This window comes from Colobus angolensis, unplaced genomic scaffold (genome assembly GCF_000951035.1).
Source record: "Colobus angolensis palliatus isolate OR3802 unplaced genomic scaffold, Cang.pa_1.0 Scaffold229, whole genome shotgun sequence".
NCBI classification, from domain to species: Eukaryota; Metazoa; Chordata; class Mammalia; order Primates; family Cercopithecidae; genus Colobus; species Colobus angolensis.
In genome coordinates, this window is record NW_012115477.1 from 5,569,096 (window position 1) to 5,590,834 (window position 21,739).

Sequence of the window (21,739 nt, forward strand, 5' to 3'; positions counted from 1 at the left end):
AAAAAGGGGGGGAGGGAATGAAAAAAATGAATGCTTAATAGCTTTTTAAAAAATCTAGTTCTTACCAACTTCATGTAAATAGAATTCATGATTCAGGGAGCTGAGATCCGGCCACTGCACTCCAGCCTGGGCGACAGAGCCAGCTCTAAAAAAAAAAAAAAAAAAAAAAAAAAAAAAAGAGGAGGAAGGAATGGAAAAACACAAGGAAATAAACAAGTATAAATTGTACACTAGAATATTGGAGTGGAATACTGGAGTGAAAAGAGAACTTTTCAGGGACTTAAGAAAAGGAATTTTTTAAAATAGCTGAAATGGGCCGGGTGCGGTGGCTCAAGCCTGTAATCCCAGCACTTTGGGAGGCCGAGACGGGCGGATCACGAGGTCAGGAGATCGAGACCATCCTGGCTAACACGGTGAAACCCCGTCTCTACTAAAAAACACAAAAAACTAGCCGGGCGAGGTGGCGGGTGCCTGTAGTCCCAGCTACTCGGGAGGCTGAGGCAGGAGAATGGCGTGAATGCGGGAGGCAGAGCTTGCAGTGAGCTGAGATCCGGCACTGCACTCCAGCCTGGGCGACAGAGTGAGACTCCGTCTCAAAAAAAGAAAAATAAAAAAATAAAAAATAAAATAAAATAACTGAAATGGTAGATGATGAAGGTATCTTTGGAAACGACATTTAAGAATGACTATAGAATTAAAGCATAATTATAAAGAAATACTTTCTATTTTCCTTTAACTTTTTTTATTTTTAAAAGGAAATAAATAAGCAAAATTGAATTTTAATTATTAACTTGAAAAACTATTGAATTATTTTACTAAATTTTATCTCATTTTTCTTACTGGAATTTTCATTTTGACTTTTATTATGGTCATAATCTATTCAGTCTTCTCTAAACTTACTGAATGCTTTTTAAAGTTTATTTTATTATTATCTTTCTCCAACTGTGTTTTACTTTCAAATTATGACTTCTAGATAGCCCTCAATTTGTAGGTGACTTGAAAATCAGTTTGAAAAAATACACCTTTGCCTTGAATTATTCGCCATCTGTAGATGAAATTAAACACAATATGCATAAAAGAATAAGCAATACATAAAGCTTTTAATTCTGAAATTATGTTCCTCAGAAGTCAAAAGCAGCAATTGTACATTGTAATTTTATTTCCCAAATATATTTATTGACATAAAATGATAAGGTCATTAGAATTTTCTCAAAGATTTAAACACAAAGTTTAAAAAATTTGAAAAACACATTAAGTTAAACCATGTCCATACAATGGTTTAACTTAAACTGAAAAGTGGGGCAAATCAAGCAAACACACCATTAATTGTCAAACAGATCTCTCCAAAATAGTACCTCAGTTGAAACCAACCTTTCTTTAAAAATCATCCTATTTAATTGACATAAGGATGCACTGTCTGCTCAAAACTTAAATTACAGGTCCTTACAAATGTACCACTCTGGTGCGGGATGTTGATATATTGGGGGAGGCTATGAATGTGGGGTCATGAGGTATTTAAGAACTCTCTTATTTTCCACACAGTTTGGCTGTTAACCTAAAACTGCTCTAAAAAATAAAGTTAACTAAAAAAATAAAAATAAAAAACAGAGCCAAGCAAATAACAGGACTGGTCAAAATACAATTCTAGAAACCTGGGTTGACAACAACAACAAAACCATGGCCAGGGATGCATATTCTGAAATGTGTAGAAATGTTAAGGATAAAGTAATTTTTAAACTTCTATTATAACACTTTCCATTAAAATATGTTGTGAACAATTCTTAACCTTAAGAAAAAAATGGTAGATCTATGAAGCATTAGAGAATCCTAAAATACATTCTAGAATAGCTTTAAAATATTTTAAAATGTAAATAATTAAAACTTTTCAAAATTCATTTTAAAAACACTACAGTGTGAGATTGGGCTATAAAGAAAATGGAAAGATTCTTCTGTTACTGATAATAAAGGAGAATAAATGTCCACTAATTGCTCTAATTTAATGTATTTGCTGGCTGTGTAATAATTTTTGGTGACTCAGATATGCAAACACACCAGTACATTCACATGGCTTAATTATGTATATTCTTTCGTGGTAAAGGGAGATGGAAAAAAAAAAAAAAAAGCAAAAAGCAAAGTTTTACTTGGCTCCTTCCATGAGAAAACCTCATTCACTCCTTTCCCTCTTCTATCCAGAAAAGACAAAAAGAGAAATTAGGAGAAATGCAATAATAAATAAAGACAAATAAGTAAAAGAAAAAGGGAAGAGCTCCAACAGAAAAAAAAAAGGGGGGGGGGGCAATTGCTTTCTGCTTTCCAAAAACTAGGAAAACAAAGGAATAGGCAAGGAGAAAGAGAAAAAAAAAAAGAATATTTCTTAAAGTTCATGGTTCTTGTCCCTTCTCCTTTCCCAACCCTCATGACCACTGGCTTAGGGTGGGATATTCTTTGTTTCTACTGTATGATAGATACAGTTGAGGGTCTGGGAAGAAATTCGTCCTACTGTGAGAGTTGGTGTGGTGAGAGAATAGTAGGGATATGAGTGGGTAGAATGGGAAACACATTTAGAGTTCCATTAAATATAGAAACTCTAAATGTATTTTCACACAGCTATGAACTGAACTTACATTATACAGTCCTATGTTTCAGAAACATTATGAGATAAAAAGGCTGCTGTGGCTCACCCTGGGATCTACAAGCCCTTTAATATTGTTTCTAAAGAAATGTATAAACAAATTTTGTTTTGATTTATATATAAATATTAACAATAGAATTTATATATTAATACAATTAAATTTAAAAATCTATAATTTGAGAAATTTGTAATTTATATATAAACAAAATTAAATTTAATAATCTATTTATAATTTGAGAATTGTCTATATATCTAAGAAGTACTGCAAAGGTATCTACTTTCCCCACAGGAAGCCAGTGCCTGTTAGAGAGCCTAGAAGTAGGAAGCAGGACCATGAGGATGGAAAATAGAAACCTTTTAAATTCAGCCGAACATGGTAACTTTACTACTCTAAAAGGGAAAGCCAAGACTACCCTAAAAAGTGAGAAGACTGCAACCTACCTGTAGAGGCAAATAAGAAGGACTTAGGAGTATTTTAGAGTCCACTGGATAAAAGAAATTCACACTAAAGAAGAGTGATGAACAAGGCTAAGCTGTATTCTGTATCTGTTCCATGCATGTGACTTACTTTTTATAGTTCGTTCACTTCTATATTCTCATCTGTGATTTTATTGTTATAATAAACAGGAGTTTCCCAAGTGTTAGAATTGTGAAGGGGGGCAGGTGATAAGAATACTACTTTAACAAGGATACAATCCTAAGACAGAGTGCTAACCCCTCAAGTGGCAGCCAAAATGGAATCTGGAAGATATGTAAGAATCTGCTAGATACAATACATTCAAGCAGTCTTTTCTCTTGTTTTGTAATTTTTTTCCTATAAAACATTTCTGGGAAATGGCTTCCATTTTATTGCAGGGTACAAACCTCCTTGTTTAAATGTATGCCTGGACATGCACACATACTCTCTCTCATACACACGCACATGCACAAATACAAGGGAGCATCAATATTTCACATTTTTAACTGCAGGACCTACATTTCTCTCCCTAATTCCCAATATGTCTACCTAAATAGAAAGAAGGAAAGTGGAAAAGAAATTAAAATTCATTCTTGTGCTTCCTGTAACAGTAGCTCGGGAGCACTTATAGCCACAGTAACCACTATGATCTGCTTCCTTGCCTCCATGCCTGTTTTTACACATTAATGCCAAAACAGAAAAACCAATCTCAGGGTAAACCATATCTAATTAAATGACTTTCTACCTGTAATCTAGACCCATTCAGTAGCATAATTTTCACTGAAGAAGCTGAAGTATGTTTAGACTGTATGTTTTAAATGGTGGCATAATGTGCCTTGCTATTGGCAGACATCACCACCTCTTTTATGCTTTCCTATGGAACTTTCAAGAATTGCCACACTTTAAAAACACCAAAAATGATCATTAGGTAAGCTGGATAATCACTATTCTTTTTTGACATACAATCACCTAGATTCTTTAAGTGAAAACAATGGCAACTGTTCTCATCATCAACTTTCTAGTTTACCATAAATAGCTCCATTCTTCTCCTCCTTTCCCATTTTCTCTATAGAAACCACAACACAACCGGAACTAAATATACCAAAAGGAACTACTATTTTCACCTCAGTTTACAGGAAGAAGAAAACAGAGAATGGATTTTGTTTTACTTCTGATATAGATGTTTGCTTAGGGTAAAGTAGCTTTGTGCTTCCCACCATGGTTACCTTCTGAGGAAGGTGATAATTTCCTTCTTAGACTGGTTGTTGACACTACAATAACGTCTAGATAGGAGAGAAGTTATAAAAAGAATATGAAATTAAATAAAGAATAATAAATTAAAAGACAAGGGAGGGAAATGGGAAAGCATTGAAAAAGCCATAATGAATGAAATTGACTTCCAGTAAAATTTTAAAATAATAAAATGAAGCAGACAAGAAGGGATATATATACACACACACACATACACAGAATCTTGGAAGAAAATTAACTTCAAGAAAATACAAATAACTAGTGTTGCATCAATACTATGGCATTCTTTACCAGAAAGTCCAGAAAAAGTGTTTAAAGTCCCTATTAGTTGTTCTACTTCAATATGTAAATTCACTTGCTTAAGAGTTAATTGAGAAATCAGAAATATTAATTAAGGAATATTTGCAAATACTTTTGAATACAAGCCCAAAATGTATGAGTAATTTAAAAATGCATTTTCCTTATTCTCCTACTGAAATAACAATTTAAAAATGAATACAATTTTTAAATAAATTTTCATTCATATGTGTAACCTAAGGGGCTCCATTTTTCTTATTGCCTATTGCTCCTAGATAATAAATTAGGAGTTAAGGGCAATTCCACAGCTCTTTCTTCCAGACTACTATTTACTGAAGTTAGAAGTTATAGCACCGTAAGTACAGTGAAAAATGTAAAGAAATCAACAATGGTTTGACTTGAAGAGTTACGTATTTCTTACCATGTCTTTTCCACCTATGACCCCTTATTGACATGCTGGTTACTGCATTTCTTGATATTCTAGAGGAAGTTGGTGTGATTTCAACTTGAATACACCTTGTACCTTCCTTATTAGATTTCATGGGACCATGAGGCAATGAAGCCTTTATTGCATTAGCAACCTAAGAAGAAAAAATATAGTTTAAGATCAACATATTATCTTACCCTTAGATAAAACATGATGCTAAACAGGCTTATACAAAAATGCTCTTCCCAAGCATTTTAAAAGATGATACAGAAATCCTCTAAGATAAGAATAGGAGGCTGAGAGGGAAATGCATGGTTTAAAAAATATGTAAATGATAAAGTTAAAAATTTCAAAATATTCAATTAGATTTCCAAATGCCTAATGTTAATTAATAAATGCAGCTAAAGTATGTTAAGGAGAACAATTCTTATAAGTTAAAAAGACTGTTAGGTGTCTAGGAAGTCGGTCTAATAAAAATTTTTTTTTGGCTGGGTGCAGTGGCTCACACCTGTAATGCCAGCACTTTGGGAGGCCAAGGCGGGCTGATTACCTGAGGTCGGGAGTTTGAGATCAGCCTGACCAACATGAATAAATCCCATCTCAACTAAAAATACAAAAAATTAGCTGGGCATGGTGGCATGTGCCTGTAATCCCAGCTACTTGGGAAGCTGAGGCAGGAGAATTGCTTGAACCTGGGAGGTGGAGGATGTGGTGAGCCGAGATCATGCCATTGCACTCCAGCCTGGGCAACAAAAGCAAAATTCTGTCTCAAAGAAAAATTTTTTAAAAAATTTATTTGTTACTTTTCTAAGTTATAAAACTTCCATGTATAACAAGAGCATGAATACACTGAGTATTAATGACATATTAATGAACTATGAATGGCTCTCTCAATTTATAGTTCTAAATTGAGAAATCTTAAATTATAAAATTTACATAAATAAGTCAGGCACCTACCAGCAATGGCTCTGGATATAATTCTAGCTGGGCTCTGTATATAATATCATCCAGTGCTTTTTGAGCGAGATCCCATTCTCCATTATAACTATAAAATTAGATGAATTAAACAAAGAAATTATAATTATTTATAACTGAACAAAATACAAAGAGAAATTATCTTTACTGAAGAAAATAAAAGATCATATTAGCACATTGCTTAACATTCTACTCCTCTTAAAAATGTATTTTTAAATCTTTGAATTCCTTTGAATTGCATCTAAATGCCTATTAATAGCAAAGAAAATTTTATAGATCTACATTTCTTCTCTAAAGAACATGACTATAGAACAGAAATTTAAAAAGCTAAGGCAATTCCAAAGCATTTTATACTTTCAAAGCAAATCAGGGAATAATAAATTATATACCTTAGAATAATGTTCAGAACACTTTATGGCCAAATTACTCTGTAACTCCCACAGTTTTTAATGAGAACATACAACTAATGTGGCTTGCAGTATCCTGAGTAGTTATTTCTTTGCATTTTGATAGTCACTTAGAAGTGTATTTGCTACATGTTGCAAATAGCAGAGCAACATGAGGGGAAAAGTATGTGTGCATGTGTGTGTGAGTGTATGTGTGTGTGTGTGTGCATAATTTTCAAAGATATGCCAAACTCTTCCTAAAAATCAGCTAAATTACAAAAATGAACAGAGACATAGTGGCTTGATCAACTGACAATAAAATAAAGAGGTATACATTACATCAAGAGTGCAAGCAAGGCCTAAAAACTAGCAAGAATATTACTCCCACCATAAAAACAAGATAAAGCCAGAGAATCTATAAAATTATAAATTCTCATGAATCCATCAAAGAGCCGAGGTCACAAGGGCATCCACATAGTCGGAACCCCAAGGAGAGACAGGTGCCTCTAAGGAGAGATGGGCCACAATACAAGCAGGTAAGAAACATTTAGCTAATCTTCTTAACAAATTCCTAGAAGCCAAATTGCTAAAAGGTACTTCATGGGCTAGCAGGAGAGTATAGGATCTCCAAAAGCACATACAAGTGGCAGCTTGTATCTACCACAGGCTTCTCCATAAATCTCCTTTAGGCACTCACAAGAAAAACTAGAAACAGGGCAGGTCAGAGAAAACTGCCCTTGATGGTATAGGCCTCAAGGAAAAGAGTAACCTCTCCGTGAGAAAAGTCCAAAGACCCAGCCAGATGCTTTTATCACATGGAACAAAAATGTTAAAGCCTTTGGGGAAAGAGCAGCAAACCCTTTTACTCCCCAGGATACAAGTGAAGACCAATTTGGCTCTGAGGGTAAGAAAAAAAAAAAGCAAAAAAACCTCTTATTCTATGCTGAGATAAGTAGAGGTGTCATCACTGAAGAAGGGGCAGGACCACTGAGAAACTCCCATCCCTGAGATGCAGGGACATGGGATCAGCCTAAAACTGAGGCTGGACCAGGACAACAGAGAACATTACCTCCCCCATTTCCATGCGTTCCCCTCCAAGCCACCACCCCAACCACCATCAGGGTAGTGCACACCCAGAACCAAGCAACAGAACTCTTGCTGGAGGAAGGGGTGAGAACATGGAGAGAAATCTATCTGCAGTGTAGGCATACAGGGAATGCTGAAAGCTGAGGAGGAAGCAGGAGTATTAACAAAAACCCTCCAGCAATCCAGCTCTCCACCTAAGTACCAGGTAGCACTAGAGGAATTTGAAGTAGATGGTGCCCTGAGGGTAACCACAACAACAAAACCCAATCCTAGTTCACTTCTGCCTATAATAATTCCACTAGCAGCCTAGAAGAGGCATGCCCATTTCCTGTCATAAACAATATTTACCTCAGTCTCTACTGTCTTACTGCTGAACAAAATCATGAACAATCAAAAATTACAAGGCACACAAAAGGCAAAACAAACAAGACCAACTCTGTCAAGAGATAAAGCAAGCAGTAGAACTAAATTCATAGATGACCTAAATGTTGAAGTTATTTGGGAAATTAAAATAACTATGACTAATATACTAAAGGCTCTAGTGGAAAAGATGGACAACATGCATGAACAAATGAAGATTTCAGCAAAGAGATGGGAACTACAAGAAAGAGTCTAATGAAATGGTTAGAAATAAAACACAGTAACAGAGATGAAGAATGCCTTCAGTGGTCTCCTTTCTAGACTTGACCTAGTCAAGGAAAAAAATCAGTAAACATGAAGATGTATCCAACAGAAACTACTCAAACTGAAACACAAAGAAAAAAGATAAAATAAAGTAGATCAGAGCATCCAAGAACTGTGGGACAATATTAATGGTCTAACACAGGGGTCAGAAAATTTTTTCTTAATGGGCCAGACAACAAATATTTTAGGCCTGTGGGCCATACAGTCTCAACTATTCAACTCTGCCATTGCAACACAAAAGCAGCCATAGACAATACATAAACAAACAAGCATGACTGTGTTGCAAAAACTTGACAAAAACAGGCATCAGGCCAGATTGGGCCCAGAGACGATAAATTCTGCCTTTAAGAAGTTTATAAATTCTGCCTTCAAAAAGTTTATCCTGTACTAGAGAAAATTAAAAGTATCAAGTAAATATAATGCAAAGTAAATGAGACATGTATAATAAGAGAATTATAAAGTAAAGAATAGGGTTCAAAGAAAAATACTAGTACCCAAGTCATTAGGTAAAACTGAGACTGAGCACCAATACTAGAAACTAATAGAAAGCTAATAATAAACTATTTCTAATCAAAGAGGCTCTGAAATGTTTTTTAAGAGCTAAAGTTTCTGGCAATGGAAAAAGATATTTCTTGAGGAAAAAAAGCTATTTGGAAATTATAGCAAAAAAAAATGAAGAAAGAGACTATGAATATATTTAAGTGTTACTAATTTTCATTCCGTCCTTGAATTTAAGAAAGATGATAAAGTGTTTTATAAATAGTTTTATTTAAGATACTCACTCATTTTCTTTCACAAAAAGTATGTAAATCACTTACCTATTGACATTATAATATAGTGACAATAGATTAACAGACTATAATTTTCCAAAGAAATTAAAGGTTTACTTTGCATATGATGAGATACTTACAAGGCAAAATAAATCCCTGTTAACATTTGCACCATGAATCCTGAAGAAACTGGTATCCTGCTACTTATACCTTTATATTTTCTTACATGTTGTCGAGGATATCCACAAACACAGATTCTAGAAAAACCAAAATAAATGTATTTGTAAAATTGGTAAAAATTTAGGTAAGTTATTTTAACATTTATAAGGCAACAATGTACTAGGTACACTTTCATAACAAACCTAATATTTATGAAACAAAGAATCTTTCCAAACAGAACATTTGTCTGTAATATATTCCTGAGTAAGTTATACCAGGAAAAAACATATAAAGTTGAGGTATGTAGATACATAGAGTAAGTGAACCAGATTCACTCACTGGTTAGTTCACTAATTTTGGTCAATCAATTATCAACGATTTTTGGGTACCGCTAAACCTATTACATGAAACTTGGCACTGTCCAGGCTCAGTGGCTCACACCTGTAATCTCAACACTCTGAGAGGCCAAAGCAGGCGGATCACCTAGGCCAGGAGTTTGAGACCAGCCTGGCCAATATGGTAAAACCCCATCTCTAGTAAAAATACAAAATATTAGCCGGGCATGGTGGCATGTGCCTGTAGTCCCAGCTACTAGGGAGGCTGAGGCAGCACAATCACTTGAACCTGAGAGGTGGAGGTTGCAATGAGCCAAGATCGAGCCACTGCACTCCAGCATGGGTGACAGAGTGAGATTCCATCTCAAAAAAAAAAAAAAAGAAAGAAAAAAGAAACTTGGCACTGTCATTAATAGATGTGTGGTATGATCCACAATTCCTGATAAAGTTCTTGACACAAACTGCAGGATCCAAAAACAAACTATAAATTAGACTCAAGTCTCATACAGTATACCATAATAAACTTCAGATAGATTATAACTGTTAATGTTTAAAAACCACAACGGATATAAAACATAGGCAAATGGATACATACTCTTTGCATGCTACCTAAACATGACACCAAAGGTAGAACCCTAAAGAAAGATCAATAGATTTTACCATTTTTTTCAAGAAACTACCATAAACAAAACGACATGTAAATAAATATTTATTTCATGGCACATGTATACCTATGTAACAAACCTGCACGTTCAGCACATGTATCCCAGAACTTAAAGTAAAAAAAATTAAAAAATAAAAAAAAGACATGGAAACTAAAAATAAAAAACAAAGAAATATTTATTTATTATTATTAGCTTTTTAGAATCAAGGTCTTGCTGTGTGCCTAGGCTGGAGTGTAGTGGCACGATCATGGCTCGCTGCAGCCTTGAACTCCTGGGTTCCAGCAATCCTCCCATCTCAGCCTCCCAAGCATAGGTGCATGTCACCACACCTAGCTGCTTAAAAAAACATTTTTTTTGAGATGGGATCTTGCTATGTTGTCAGGCTGGTCTTCAACTCCTGATCTCAAATGATCCTCCCACGTCAGCCTCCCAGTTGCTGAGATTACAGGTATCACACTCAGCTCCAGAAATATGTATTATAGTGAGGAATATTTAAGGAGTACCAAAGTTAAGGAGCATTTATTATAAGGAAAAGGAAGCAACCTAAAAGTCCAACACAGGAGACCAATTATATAAATCATTCAGAGAATACTATAGAAATTAAACATAATGTTTTGAAAATCTATTTAAATGACAGGGGAAAAACTGTCCAAAACAACAGATGCAGCATAATCTCATTTTGCAATAAACAAATAGGTGTATAGTGTGTGCCACTGCAAAAAGAACATTAAAAAGTCATGGTTATCTCTGATCTGTGGGATTATAGATCTATTTTCTTCTTTATATTTACATGTATTTTTTGAACTTTCTGACCAACATGCACTGTTTTATTGTTTGTTTTTCATTTTTGTTTTTGAGATGGAGTTTCCCTCTTGTTGCCCAGGCCGGAGTACAGTAACATGATCTTGGTTCACTGCCACCTCTGCCTACCAGGTTCAAGCAATTCTCCTGACTCAGCCTCCCAAGTATCTGGGACTACAGGCCTGTGCCACCATGCCCATCTGATTTTTTTGTATTTAGTAGAGATGGGGTTTCACCATGTTGGTCAGCATGCACTATTTTTAAAATAAACAGTACATTTTTATTTTTAATAAACAAATTTACTAGAAAATAAATGCTTTCACATAATATTCTATGCTTGATATAATATGAGCTTCACTTAATATAGTGCTAGCCAATAGATTGTAATTATTTACTTGCTCTTCCCCTGCACTCACTACCTAGAACTTAAAAGTTATTTTCTCTACTCAATGAATCTAAGCCTTCACTTTAAAATGTCCGAGTATGCCACAGACCATTTCAAAAATATTTCCCAAGAATGTTATTAATTCAGACAACTTTAAAAGATCCACATAAATGCATTTAATATCAGAGGATCCCAGAACTTTTTAGAACCAAGAGTAAAAAGTAAGCAGGGAAACAGAAAAATTAGCTGCATGTGAAATAAAACAAACTCACGTTTTGTTTGAATTTACAAAAATGTATGCCCAAACTAGAATAGAGACTCCTCTTACTCTTATTAACTAAAGAAGCAAACAAAAAATTTTACTTTCTTACACCTTACATTTTTATGATAGGGATGGTTGTATGGTTGTAAATAATAGAGAATCAATGGATGAAATAAATTTTTAATTAACTAATTTATTCATTCTGTAAATATTTATTAAAGACTGATATTGTGTCAGACTCTAGAGATATAGATGATGGATGTAGCTCCCACAGGGACTCACAATCTAATCATGGAGACTGTGTAGTAAGCAAATATTTTCAATGAACAAGTTCAAGAGGTGGTAAAGGAGAGAATGGTAAACTCAGGTGGAAGAAGTGGAGAGTCAGAGAGGACTTCTCAGAAAAGAGATTCCTTTGAATTGAGTCTTGAAAAAAAAGTGATATTTTTCCAAGTGGAAAACATAGGAAAGTTCAAAGGCAGAGGTGGGATGCAACAGCACAACATTGAGGAGACTGTGGACATTTTACCAGGATGGAGGGCTAGGACACTAGCAAATACTAGAGAAGCTCATCACATCATGTAGCCAGATCATGAGTATCTTATAACCTGCTAGGTTTTACCACATAGACACTGGTAAGCAACTAAAGATTTTTTTGTTTTGTTTTGTTTTGTTTTAAGCAAAGGAGTACCAAAATCAGATTGGTCTTCTGATAACATCACTCTGGCTATACTGGAAGAGTTCGTTGAAACTGGATGTGGGTGGGATGAAGATCCCAGTAGTGAGATGAAGGAGGACTGAAGACAAGACATAATGGTGGGTAGAAGGAGGAAGGGTAGGTTTGCAGTCATATCTAGGAAGTATAAAGAAGGTGAGACCAAAGAAAGAAGAAGAGTAGATAATTATTTCCACATTTAGTTTGAATAGCTGGCCACATGATGGTATCATTAACTGAGTTAGAACAAATAGGAATACGGGAATATACTGTTTCAGATATGTTGGTTTTTAGGTAGCATGACATAGTATCAATTTTGCCTGCCATGCCACCATCCCTATCTTCTGTTAAAAGCACTGCCACCCCTCTTCCCTTTAGGAACTAGTCTTTTCCTACATAATCAAGAATAATCACATGATTATGGTGAGGCTGCTAATGAAACTATCTATTACAGAGATCACTACCTCCATATCTATTTTTAATAATACATACATATAAGTCACACTCCCTTCCTTTCCCCCAGCAATTTTAGCTAGGAATGGTAGCCGCTCCACTAGAGACTACATTTTCTAGTTTTCCTTGCATTTAGATGTGATCATGTGACTAAGTTCTAGACAATAGTATATTAACCAAAGTGGTGAAACTTCTAGGTCACACCCCTTAAAAACTTTACATGTCATAACCCTAAAAAGCAGCTACATGCCTTTGACTCCCTTTCTCCCTGCTTGCAGGATAGAAGGCAGATGTAACAGTGGTGATCTGAGATCATACCAACAAGGGAAATACCATAGGGAATGGCAGAATCCCAAGACAGAAGGAACTTGAACACACTGAAAACATGCAAGCAATCTACCTTTTAGACCACCTACCAGCTTGGACTTTTATGTGAGAGAGAAATAAATATCTACTTTATTTAAGTTATCATTGTTTATCTGTGTTAATACAACTAAAGCAATATTTAACCTGATAGAGTACTCTTCCAATTATATTACTGAACATGGCCCCAAAGGGGTATGTAGAAGTCTCAGGATGGCACACCCTTTGCTGGATGTCTTTAATACTGAAACTAGGAAAAGCTCTTTCTACTGAGGTCACTAAAAGTAGACAATGTAAGGGCCTGGCACAGTGGCTCACGCCCGTAATCTTAGCATTTTTGGGAGGCCAAGGCGGATGGATCACAAGGTCAGGTGTTCAAGACCAGCCTGGCCAACATGTCGAAACCCCATTTCTACTAAAAATACAAAAATTGGCCCAGCATGGTGGCATACACCTGTAATCCCAGCTACTCAGGAGGCTGAGACAGAAGAATCGCTTGAACCTGGGAGGTGGAGGTTGCGTGAGCCACTGTCTGGCCATCCTGAGGCCAATTCCATGACTGCTCTTCCGAGGTTCAAAAATCCTTTTTTTTTGTTTTGTTTTGTTTTGTTTTGTTTTGAGATGGAGTCTCACTCTGTTGTCCAGGCTGGAGGGCAGTGGCACAATGACCTCAGCTCACTGCCACCTCCACATCCCAGGTTCAAGCGCTTCTCCTGCTTCAGCCTCCATGTAGGAGGGATTACAGGCGCCCACCACTACATCTCGCTAATTTTTGTATTTTTAGTAGAGGTGGCGTTTTGCCATGTTGGCCAGGCTGGTCTCAAACTCCTGACCTCAAGTGATCCACCCTCCTTGGCCTCCCAAAGTTCTAGGATTACAGGGGTGAGCCACTGCATCCAGCCCCTTTGGTATAATTTAGTTTGATGTAGATATCAGTTGGCTGCCACAGGAAGAGTCCTAAAATTTACAAGGTATCTAACTTACTTACACCACAGTTCTGTAACCAATTTTCTTTCCATAGATATGAACTAGGCTTAACCTGATTAACAAAAGTGTTTTCTAATTCTTTCCTACTCATCTTAAAAATGTACAAAACCTCCTAATTAGAATATCTGATAAACGATTAAGAAAGTCAGTAGGTATGAGAAATAACTGGATTTTATCATTAAGAATACAGTTAATAGGGAATCTAAAATGAAAATTTAAAAACATAAATAACTAAAAATGACAGGAATGATAAATTTGATAGAGTTCCTCAAATGTAATGCATTGTAGTTAAGAGTTAGCATTATTTAGACAGCTTAAGTCTTTTAAATTACTCAGATCTTTCCCCCTACCCTTGTTTGTTTTTTACATCTGATGGACATTTATATGAAATTAATCTCTCTTGTGGCACAGATTGATCTATTTCTACCAAAACTTCCTTGGCCAAAATCCTACAGCGAGTTTTAAAATAATCTGTTTCTCTTTGTTTTTAAAACCAGTTTTTACTTGCATTCTCTGTTGAAGAATTATTCAGTTCCCTGGTCAGGTAAAATTGGTATATTAGCAATTTTCTACTCATAATGTAAACGTAATTATATTAGAATGTGCTACATTAGAGTTAGGACAAAAATCAGTGACACATGTTCTTTTCTAACTTTTCCATCAGTAGTTTCAGGGAAACGTCAAGAGTGGTTGGGCATTGTATTAGAACATCTATGGAGCTTCAAAACATACATTTATACATAATACATAAAAATATAAAATATATACATATATAGGCATTCCTGGATCCTAGCATCTAATACACTGCTTCAGAGTAGGATCTGGACTTTGCAGTGTGTTCTAAGTTCTAGAGGTGAAAATTGCTGCATTGTTACTCCTTAAACCAGTATTTCTGTATGTTGGTCCTTATACCCATTTTAGTCGATAACAGAGTTTTCACTAGGCCCTAGTGAAATGAAAAGCCAGGAAAGCTAAACTTATCCCAATTTAATTTATAAATTATTTTCCTTCCCTTCCACCCCCCCACCTTTTTGATATTAAAATAGTCTCCCTTTTGTTAAATAATGTTGATGGTAGATATTTATAATATAATGACTTGGCAAAATAAAAAGTTGGCGACACTTATGTAAATAACCCAGCTGTACCACCTTTTTTGAGATTTTACAGATCTGTGAAATTCAAAAGTCTAGACATTTCTGCCTTTAAACAATTTAAAGCAAAAACCATCTTAGAACGACTTGGTAAGTGGGAGAGATGAACCATTGGTACCATCTTTTAAGGTTAGGAAATGTAATTATGCTCTAATTTGGAAAACATCTGAAAGACTTCACTTCTCTATCTTCTCTACTAAGCCCTTTGTCTTGTGAATTCTCTTCCTCTGCTGATTCTGCATAGCTTTCTATCCTATTCAGTATCAAGTTCTGATTTTTCATTTATTTTGTTTTCATTTCATTTCTAAGTATTGCTCAATGATCCCTCCCTCTGTGATATGGTTTGGCTGTGTCCCCACTCAAATCTCATCTTGAATTGTAGCTCCCATAATCTCCACATGTCATGGGAGGGACCCAGTGAAGGGGTAATTGAATCATGGGGACAGGTTTTCCCATGGTGTTCTCATGATAGTGAATAAGTCTCATGAGATCTGATGGCTTTATAAAGGGGAGTTCTCCTGCATATGCTCTCTTGCCTGCTGCCATGTAAGACATGCCTTTGTTCCTCCTTTACTTTCCACCATGATTGTGAGGCACCCCAGCATGTAGAACTTTTCCCTCATAAATTACCCAGTCTCGGGTATTTCTTCATAGCAGTATGAACATGGACTAATACACTCAGGATAAGCTGCATTTTCTAAATAAATTCCTCAAATAGAAATTATTCCACAAGTTCCTTAGTTCTATAATATCTCTTATTTACTTGAATTATCGAGGGCAATAATCTGTCATTTTTGTTTCTGCTTTTTTTTCTTTTTTCTTTTTTATTATACTTTAAGTTCTAGGGTACATGTGCACAATGTGCAGGTTTGTTACATATGTATACATGTGCCATGCTGGTGTGCTGCAACTATTAACTCAAAAAGGAACACTGACATTGCCATAAATTTAGAAAATCACAAAAGAGAAAATTAAAATAAACCACAATTCCACCAACTAGAGATAATCATTGTTAATATTCTGGTCATATTTAACCAATACCATATATACTATCATTAACTACTCTTTTAAATCAGGATTTTTTAAATGTGAATACACTATACTCAAGGATATAATTTAGTTTATAACCCCTTGGCTCAATTTATTTTTAACAAGAAAAGTTTAAGAACTAGTATCTCTTATTTCTTAGTTCCAAATTAGAGCACAGTAAAAATACATAAATAAATACAAACAAAAAGAAGCCAACCACATGCCAAAACTTGAAAGGTCATAACAGCTCTATCATTTAGCTATATACTATAATCCTTTTCTGATTAAATATTCAATTTAAATGTTATTCATCTTTACATTCTTCATCATGTTCTTGTTTTTGTTGTTTTTGTTTGTGTTGTTTGTAAGACAGGGTCTTGCTCTGTCACTCAGACTGGACTGCAGTGGTGCAATCACAGCTCACTGTATTCTCAACCTCCTGGGCTCAAGTGATCCTCCCACCTCAGCCTCCCAGGTAGCTGGGACTACAGGCGTGCACCACCATGCCCAGCTAATCTTTTATTTTAAATTTTTTTATAGAGACAGGGGTCTTGCTATGTTGCCCAGGCTGGTCTTGAACTCCTGGGCTCATGTGATACTCCCACCTCAGCTTATCAAAGTGCTGAAATTACAGACATGAGCTATTGCACATGTTTTTGGTGACTATCAATTATAGGGAACTTTCCATGTGTTGGGTAGGCTGAGCTTTACATTAACTTATTTAATGTTTTAAACAAATGATTACACAAAACAAAAATAACTTAGGTATGTACCAGACTAGCAATCATAGATTCATATATTTCAATATTAGAAACACTTGAATTTTACTTTACCTTGAACAAATTTGACACAGTGACTGAAGAGAAACACTGGGCATATAGGTTAAGGCAGCATTGTAACACAACAAAAGGAATGTCAACACTTCAAACCTAAAGACAAACAAAAAGAATATTACCAAATCTTTAGAATTCTAAGAAGTCAACTATAATAGGGGAGAGGGCACTCCTTGCAGAGAGATATAATGTTACAGAACAGACCTGCACAGTATAAGCACACCAATAATGAAAAACTACAAGGAAAAAAAGACTTTCCAAGTAACAGCCATATGAAACCTGTCTTTAAAATTCAATGTTCCAGCTGACACCTGAAGCAAGGCACACTGACAAATCTAGATCTATTTTTCTCTTGTATAAAATGAGTCAATATTCAAATAAATTGTCACACACAACTCATTAAACATTATTTATAAATCTACTGAAATAATTTTCTTAAAAACTTAGTGGATTAAGATAAGAATTTTTATCCCCACAGTATACCTATTCTGTGCTGTCAGCATCTCCCTTTGAGGATGAGGTCCACTGTATACCACTTTTGACAAACCATGCTGGGATAGTGCACTCTCGGTCAGAGCCATGGACCCAATGCTGGAAGGCTAGAGAAAAGACATTTGAATAAAGAAAAAAAAAAAAAGCTATTCTACTGAAAAGGTGATACTTAGAATATATATGTACCACTAAAATAGCTACCATGAAGAACATCATATATCTTAAACATATTTAGGCTGCCTACCAATTTTTTTGCTCAAAGATTTAATAACTAATTTTAAAACAAACCACAAATGAGAAATAAAAATTAGTTTAATTTCAAAAATTCTACCATGGAAATACACAATTGCCCCCACTCCCCCCGCCAACACACACAAGTAGCCATCCATCAGGAGGAGTGAAAAATATTTCAAAAAGAATACTTTCAATAGATCTCTTATTAGCAGATTTTAGTTTGATGTTCAATTATTTTGATTTCTCATCTCAATGTGGAAATAGGAAATACTTTGCGGGTGTTTATACTTTTGCAGGTACTAATAAATTGATCAAATTTTTTTTCCTAAATAACTAGATTATAATTTGTGGCAATGTCAAAGCTTAGGGTCAATAAACTTGTTATGATAAAATGTCACTTACTTCATGATATACAGATGGTTTGGATAAAGATGGAATCGTAAAACTCAATACTTTGCTATGTCCCTGTTTGTCAACTATTTCCTATAGAAATGAAAGAAAATATATTAAAATACATACTTTCTTACATATAAATTTACAAACTAAATTTAAATAGTCTAAAACATTTTTTTAAAAAGACCTGAATAGAAAGGAATTTTAAGTTCAAATCTTAAACCATGATAATCCATTATTATTCATCAACACCAGCAGTTAAAGTGTACATCCTTCCACTTAAAAAATATATGTAACATAATTTTCAGGATGGCTGAGATACAGATATAGTGTGTTAATAATCCTTGATCTTCCTCATGTAACAAGTTACATTTGTTAAGTGAAGTAATCATTTAAATATGAAATATGTGAAGAAAATGACCTCACATTTCTTTTCCATTTTGAAAGGTACAAAACTTAAGTATCTAGAATACCATACTAATTAATATACAAACTCTATTAGTAAGGCAAGCTATATGTCAAAACAATGTTGTACACTCTGGAGACAGTCTAGATTTTATAGAACTATAATTGGTGAATATTAGAGTAAATCTTTTCTCCCAAACTTTCTGTGAAGGTCAGAAACAGATCATTTATAGGCAATGAACTTTAAGTTTACAAAATTTAAAATGCAACACTGATATTTTCAGATATCACTATAAAAGAAATGAAATGGTCTAATTTTCAACCTTCAATTAATCCATAAAGGTATAGTTACATAATTACATGTATGCTTGTATGTCTCCCAACCCCCAGAAAGTTATATTTGGAAGAATGGGCTATGAGTCGTTTGACATATGAAAAAACAAACACTAGCTTCATTAAAATGATAAGCAGTTGCACAGGTTATATATTTGATTTTCTCAAAAAAGATTTTGTTAACTCCATTAAATACAAACCAAATTGTAAACCCCTAGAAGAAGAGCTTCAATGCATCCACTGCTATGCACATTTCTGCTGGCTGAGACTGCAAGGTAGCACCAAATTAGTTCTGGGAGAAATTGCAGCGTAAATTGAAGCAACTGCTCCTCTCCACTGCGATAGAATTCAAAGAGCTGGTGACAGACAGGTTCCAGCAACTGGAAGAAACACAAAATGTTAATTCAAGAACTGGACTGTATTTGAATGGAATTACTATATGAAGTATAAAAGGTTTTCTCATATTGGTAAAAATCATGTCTTTTAAAATTCTTAAAATACCTAAGTTGTAGGGAGTTTCTTCCTAAAATATCCTTTCTTCCTGGTAAAACACATGCCAATATATAAAGGTTTGACTATGGGGTTGAAGAAATTGAAATGGAAATCCTGGGTACTTACTGTCCTATCTCCCTCCTCCTGAGTTTATAATTAGGCAGCATCTGACAGCAATGATTGGTGTGGGGGGGGGCTAAATAACTACAGACCCCCCTAGATCTAGATCCCTATTGTGACCATGACTAATTGGCCCTGGATAGTCTAAATATTGCTGTAATTTTATTTTAAACATAATTTGGAGTCATCCACAACCTTTTCCTCTCCCACCACACTCTCAACATTATCCAGTTAACAGAGCTGACTGCATCTTTATAAGGGGCTTTAAGAAATCAGATAGGCAAGGTGAGACCCTCTTACAGGTAAGTATTCTCTTAAAGTATATACAATGATCACACACAAGTCATAATTAAATATGTTATAAGATTCACAAGGTACTGTTCACAAGGTACTGATTTTTCAAGCAAATTCTCAGGTTATTTATTATATATATCCAATGAACTATACTTCACTAAGGCAACAAATTTAAATAAATATACTAAACAGATTTTCTACAATCAATAATGGTAATGAACAGAAACCAATTTACAGTGGATGTTTTGATTTCAAGTAAGTGAAATATGTAAACTGAATATAATTAAAGTCAATATTGTTTATAAAAGGTAGAACAAAAGTTATACTTCAATAAACATTGACTAAGTCAAACTAGTCTTTCCTATTGAAAAATTAACTAACTTCTGACAGTTAATCTTCCACAAGGAATACTTTTTCCACTCATGAAATGGTCTTTAGAGGCCAAGAGATGTCCAGTGTGGCCATGGAAAGACAACAGAAAAACAGAGGGGCAGGAGGCAAAGTCATCCCATTCAGAGATAGCAAGAAAAGTTTTCAGCGTAGGAATTTGAAAGAATGGGGTTAGAGGTGGCTGGAAGAAAGAATGACTGGTTAGGGGTGTTTTAGCTTTCAGGGTGGAGTTTTTAAAATTTTCTTTGTGGACCCATATCAATAATCTCGAATTGTGGCATAACATCCCTCATCTCTAAATCCCTCAGAAAGCTAAATCAATTGAGATAGTCTAACAAACATTGCAAAATTATGAAATCTTATTTGAAAATTTATTCAAGACAGTTTGTATGAACATGTAATTTTAATCAAAACATACTCAAAAGGCTTTACAACCCATTTAAAATCCAAAATTTAGAGTTTTTGCCGTACAAAAGTATAACTTAATGAAGACCGATTCAAAGGGGAGGTAGAAATATATTGCAACAAGATTAGATGAAATCATGCATTTGAAATTAATACAGATAAATATCAATATCTGTGAAGTGTGTCCCAGATTGCGAAGTACTTACACATACATAAATCCATTAAATTCCCACAACACTGTAGGGTAAAATATCATTATCCACACCTTCCACAGAAGGAAACTAAGACAACGAGGCTATCAGCTATGACCAAAATCACATGGCTTATAAGGGTCAGACCTGGAGCCAGGTATTTTGGCTTCTTTACTAACATACCTGAAAAATGTCAGGAAGAATAAAATGATATACAGTGTGGGAAATATGGACAGTGTCTGACATATCTAACTTGACTATATTTGAAGCAAGCAAAGGAGCATTAGAACCTGCTGTGTTCCTGGTATCTGGGTTGCATTTTTTAATGTATTTTTTTTTCATGGAAACCGTGTTATTTATCGTGGTTACGTTTTACAGTACTATTAAGAGAGACTGTACCTCAAGTATACTTATACGTGTTAAATGGCTTTTTCGGGTTTAAGGAGAACCTAGTCACCATGTGTCATGTCTCCATTGTAACATATATTTTGAGTTCTAAAACAACTAAGTCGCAAATGGATTTTTACAACAATCCATTCATAAGTTAAGTCTGTATTATAACAGAGATTTCTAGTGGTAATAGGAATATGACTCAAAAGTGCTCTTTAGTGACTAAGTAAGGAAAATGTTCTTTAATGACTAAGCAGGAAAAGAGTCAAGTTTTGGTAAATTTAGAAGGAAAATCTTGTAATATTTTTTGTACTGAACAATTACTGAGGAACATTGGGTAGGAAAAGGATATGGAAAAGCTGGAGAACACTACTATTCAGGAACCAGCAGCTACTGGTACTGGACCTCTCTGTTCTCTGGACTCCAGACTCCTAGAACTCAAAGGGGACTTTATGTAGGTTTTTCAAAAAACAGCTGATTTCATAACAGACTTAAGC

At 34.9% G+C, this 21,739-nt stretch overlaps 1 protein-coding gene across 2 annotated transcripts in view; it reads right to left on the reverse strand.

Annotated features, from left to right (window-relative positions):
- The window catches only part of FAM126A (family with sequence similarity 126, member A), a 71,952-nt gene that overhangs the window by 14,570 nt on the left and 35,643 nt on the right, over positions 1-21,739 (reverse strand). For both annotated transcript variants that reach the window (XM_011944178.1, XM_011944179.1), the window contains 7 exons: positions 19,161-19,340; positions 18,232-18,312; positions 17,587-17,702; positions 17,104-17,199; positions 9,106-9,222; positions 6,022-6,109; positions 5,059-5,218 (listed from right to left, as the gene is read on the reverse strand). In XM_011944178.1, the coding sequence (XP_011799568.1) occupies positions 5,059-5,218; positions 6,022-6,109; positions 9,106-9,222; positions 17,104-17,199; positions 17,587-17,702; positions 18,232-18,312; positions 19,161-19,340 (838 nt within the window). The remainder of the gene's footprint in view (positions 1-5,058; positions 5,219-6,021; positions 6,110-9,105; positions 9,223-17,103; positions 17,200-17,586; positions 17,703-18,231; positions 18,313-19,160; positions 19,341-21,739) is intronic.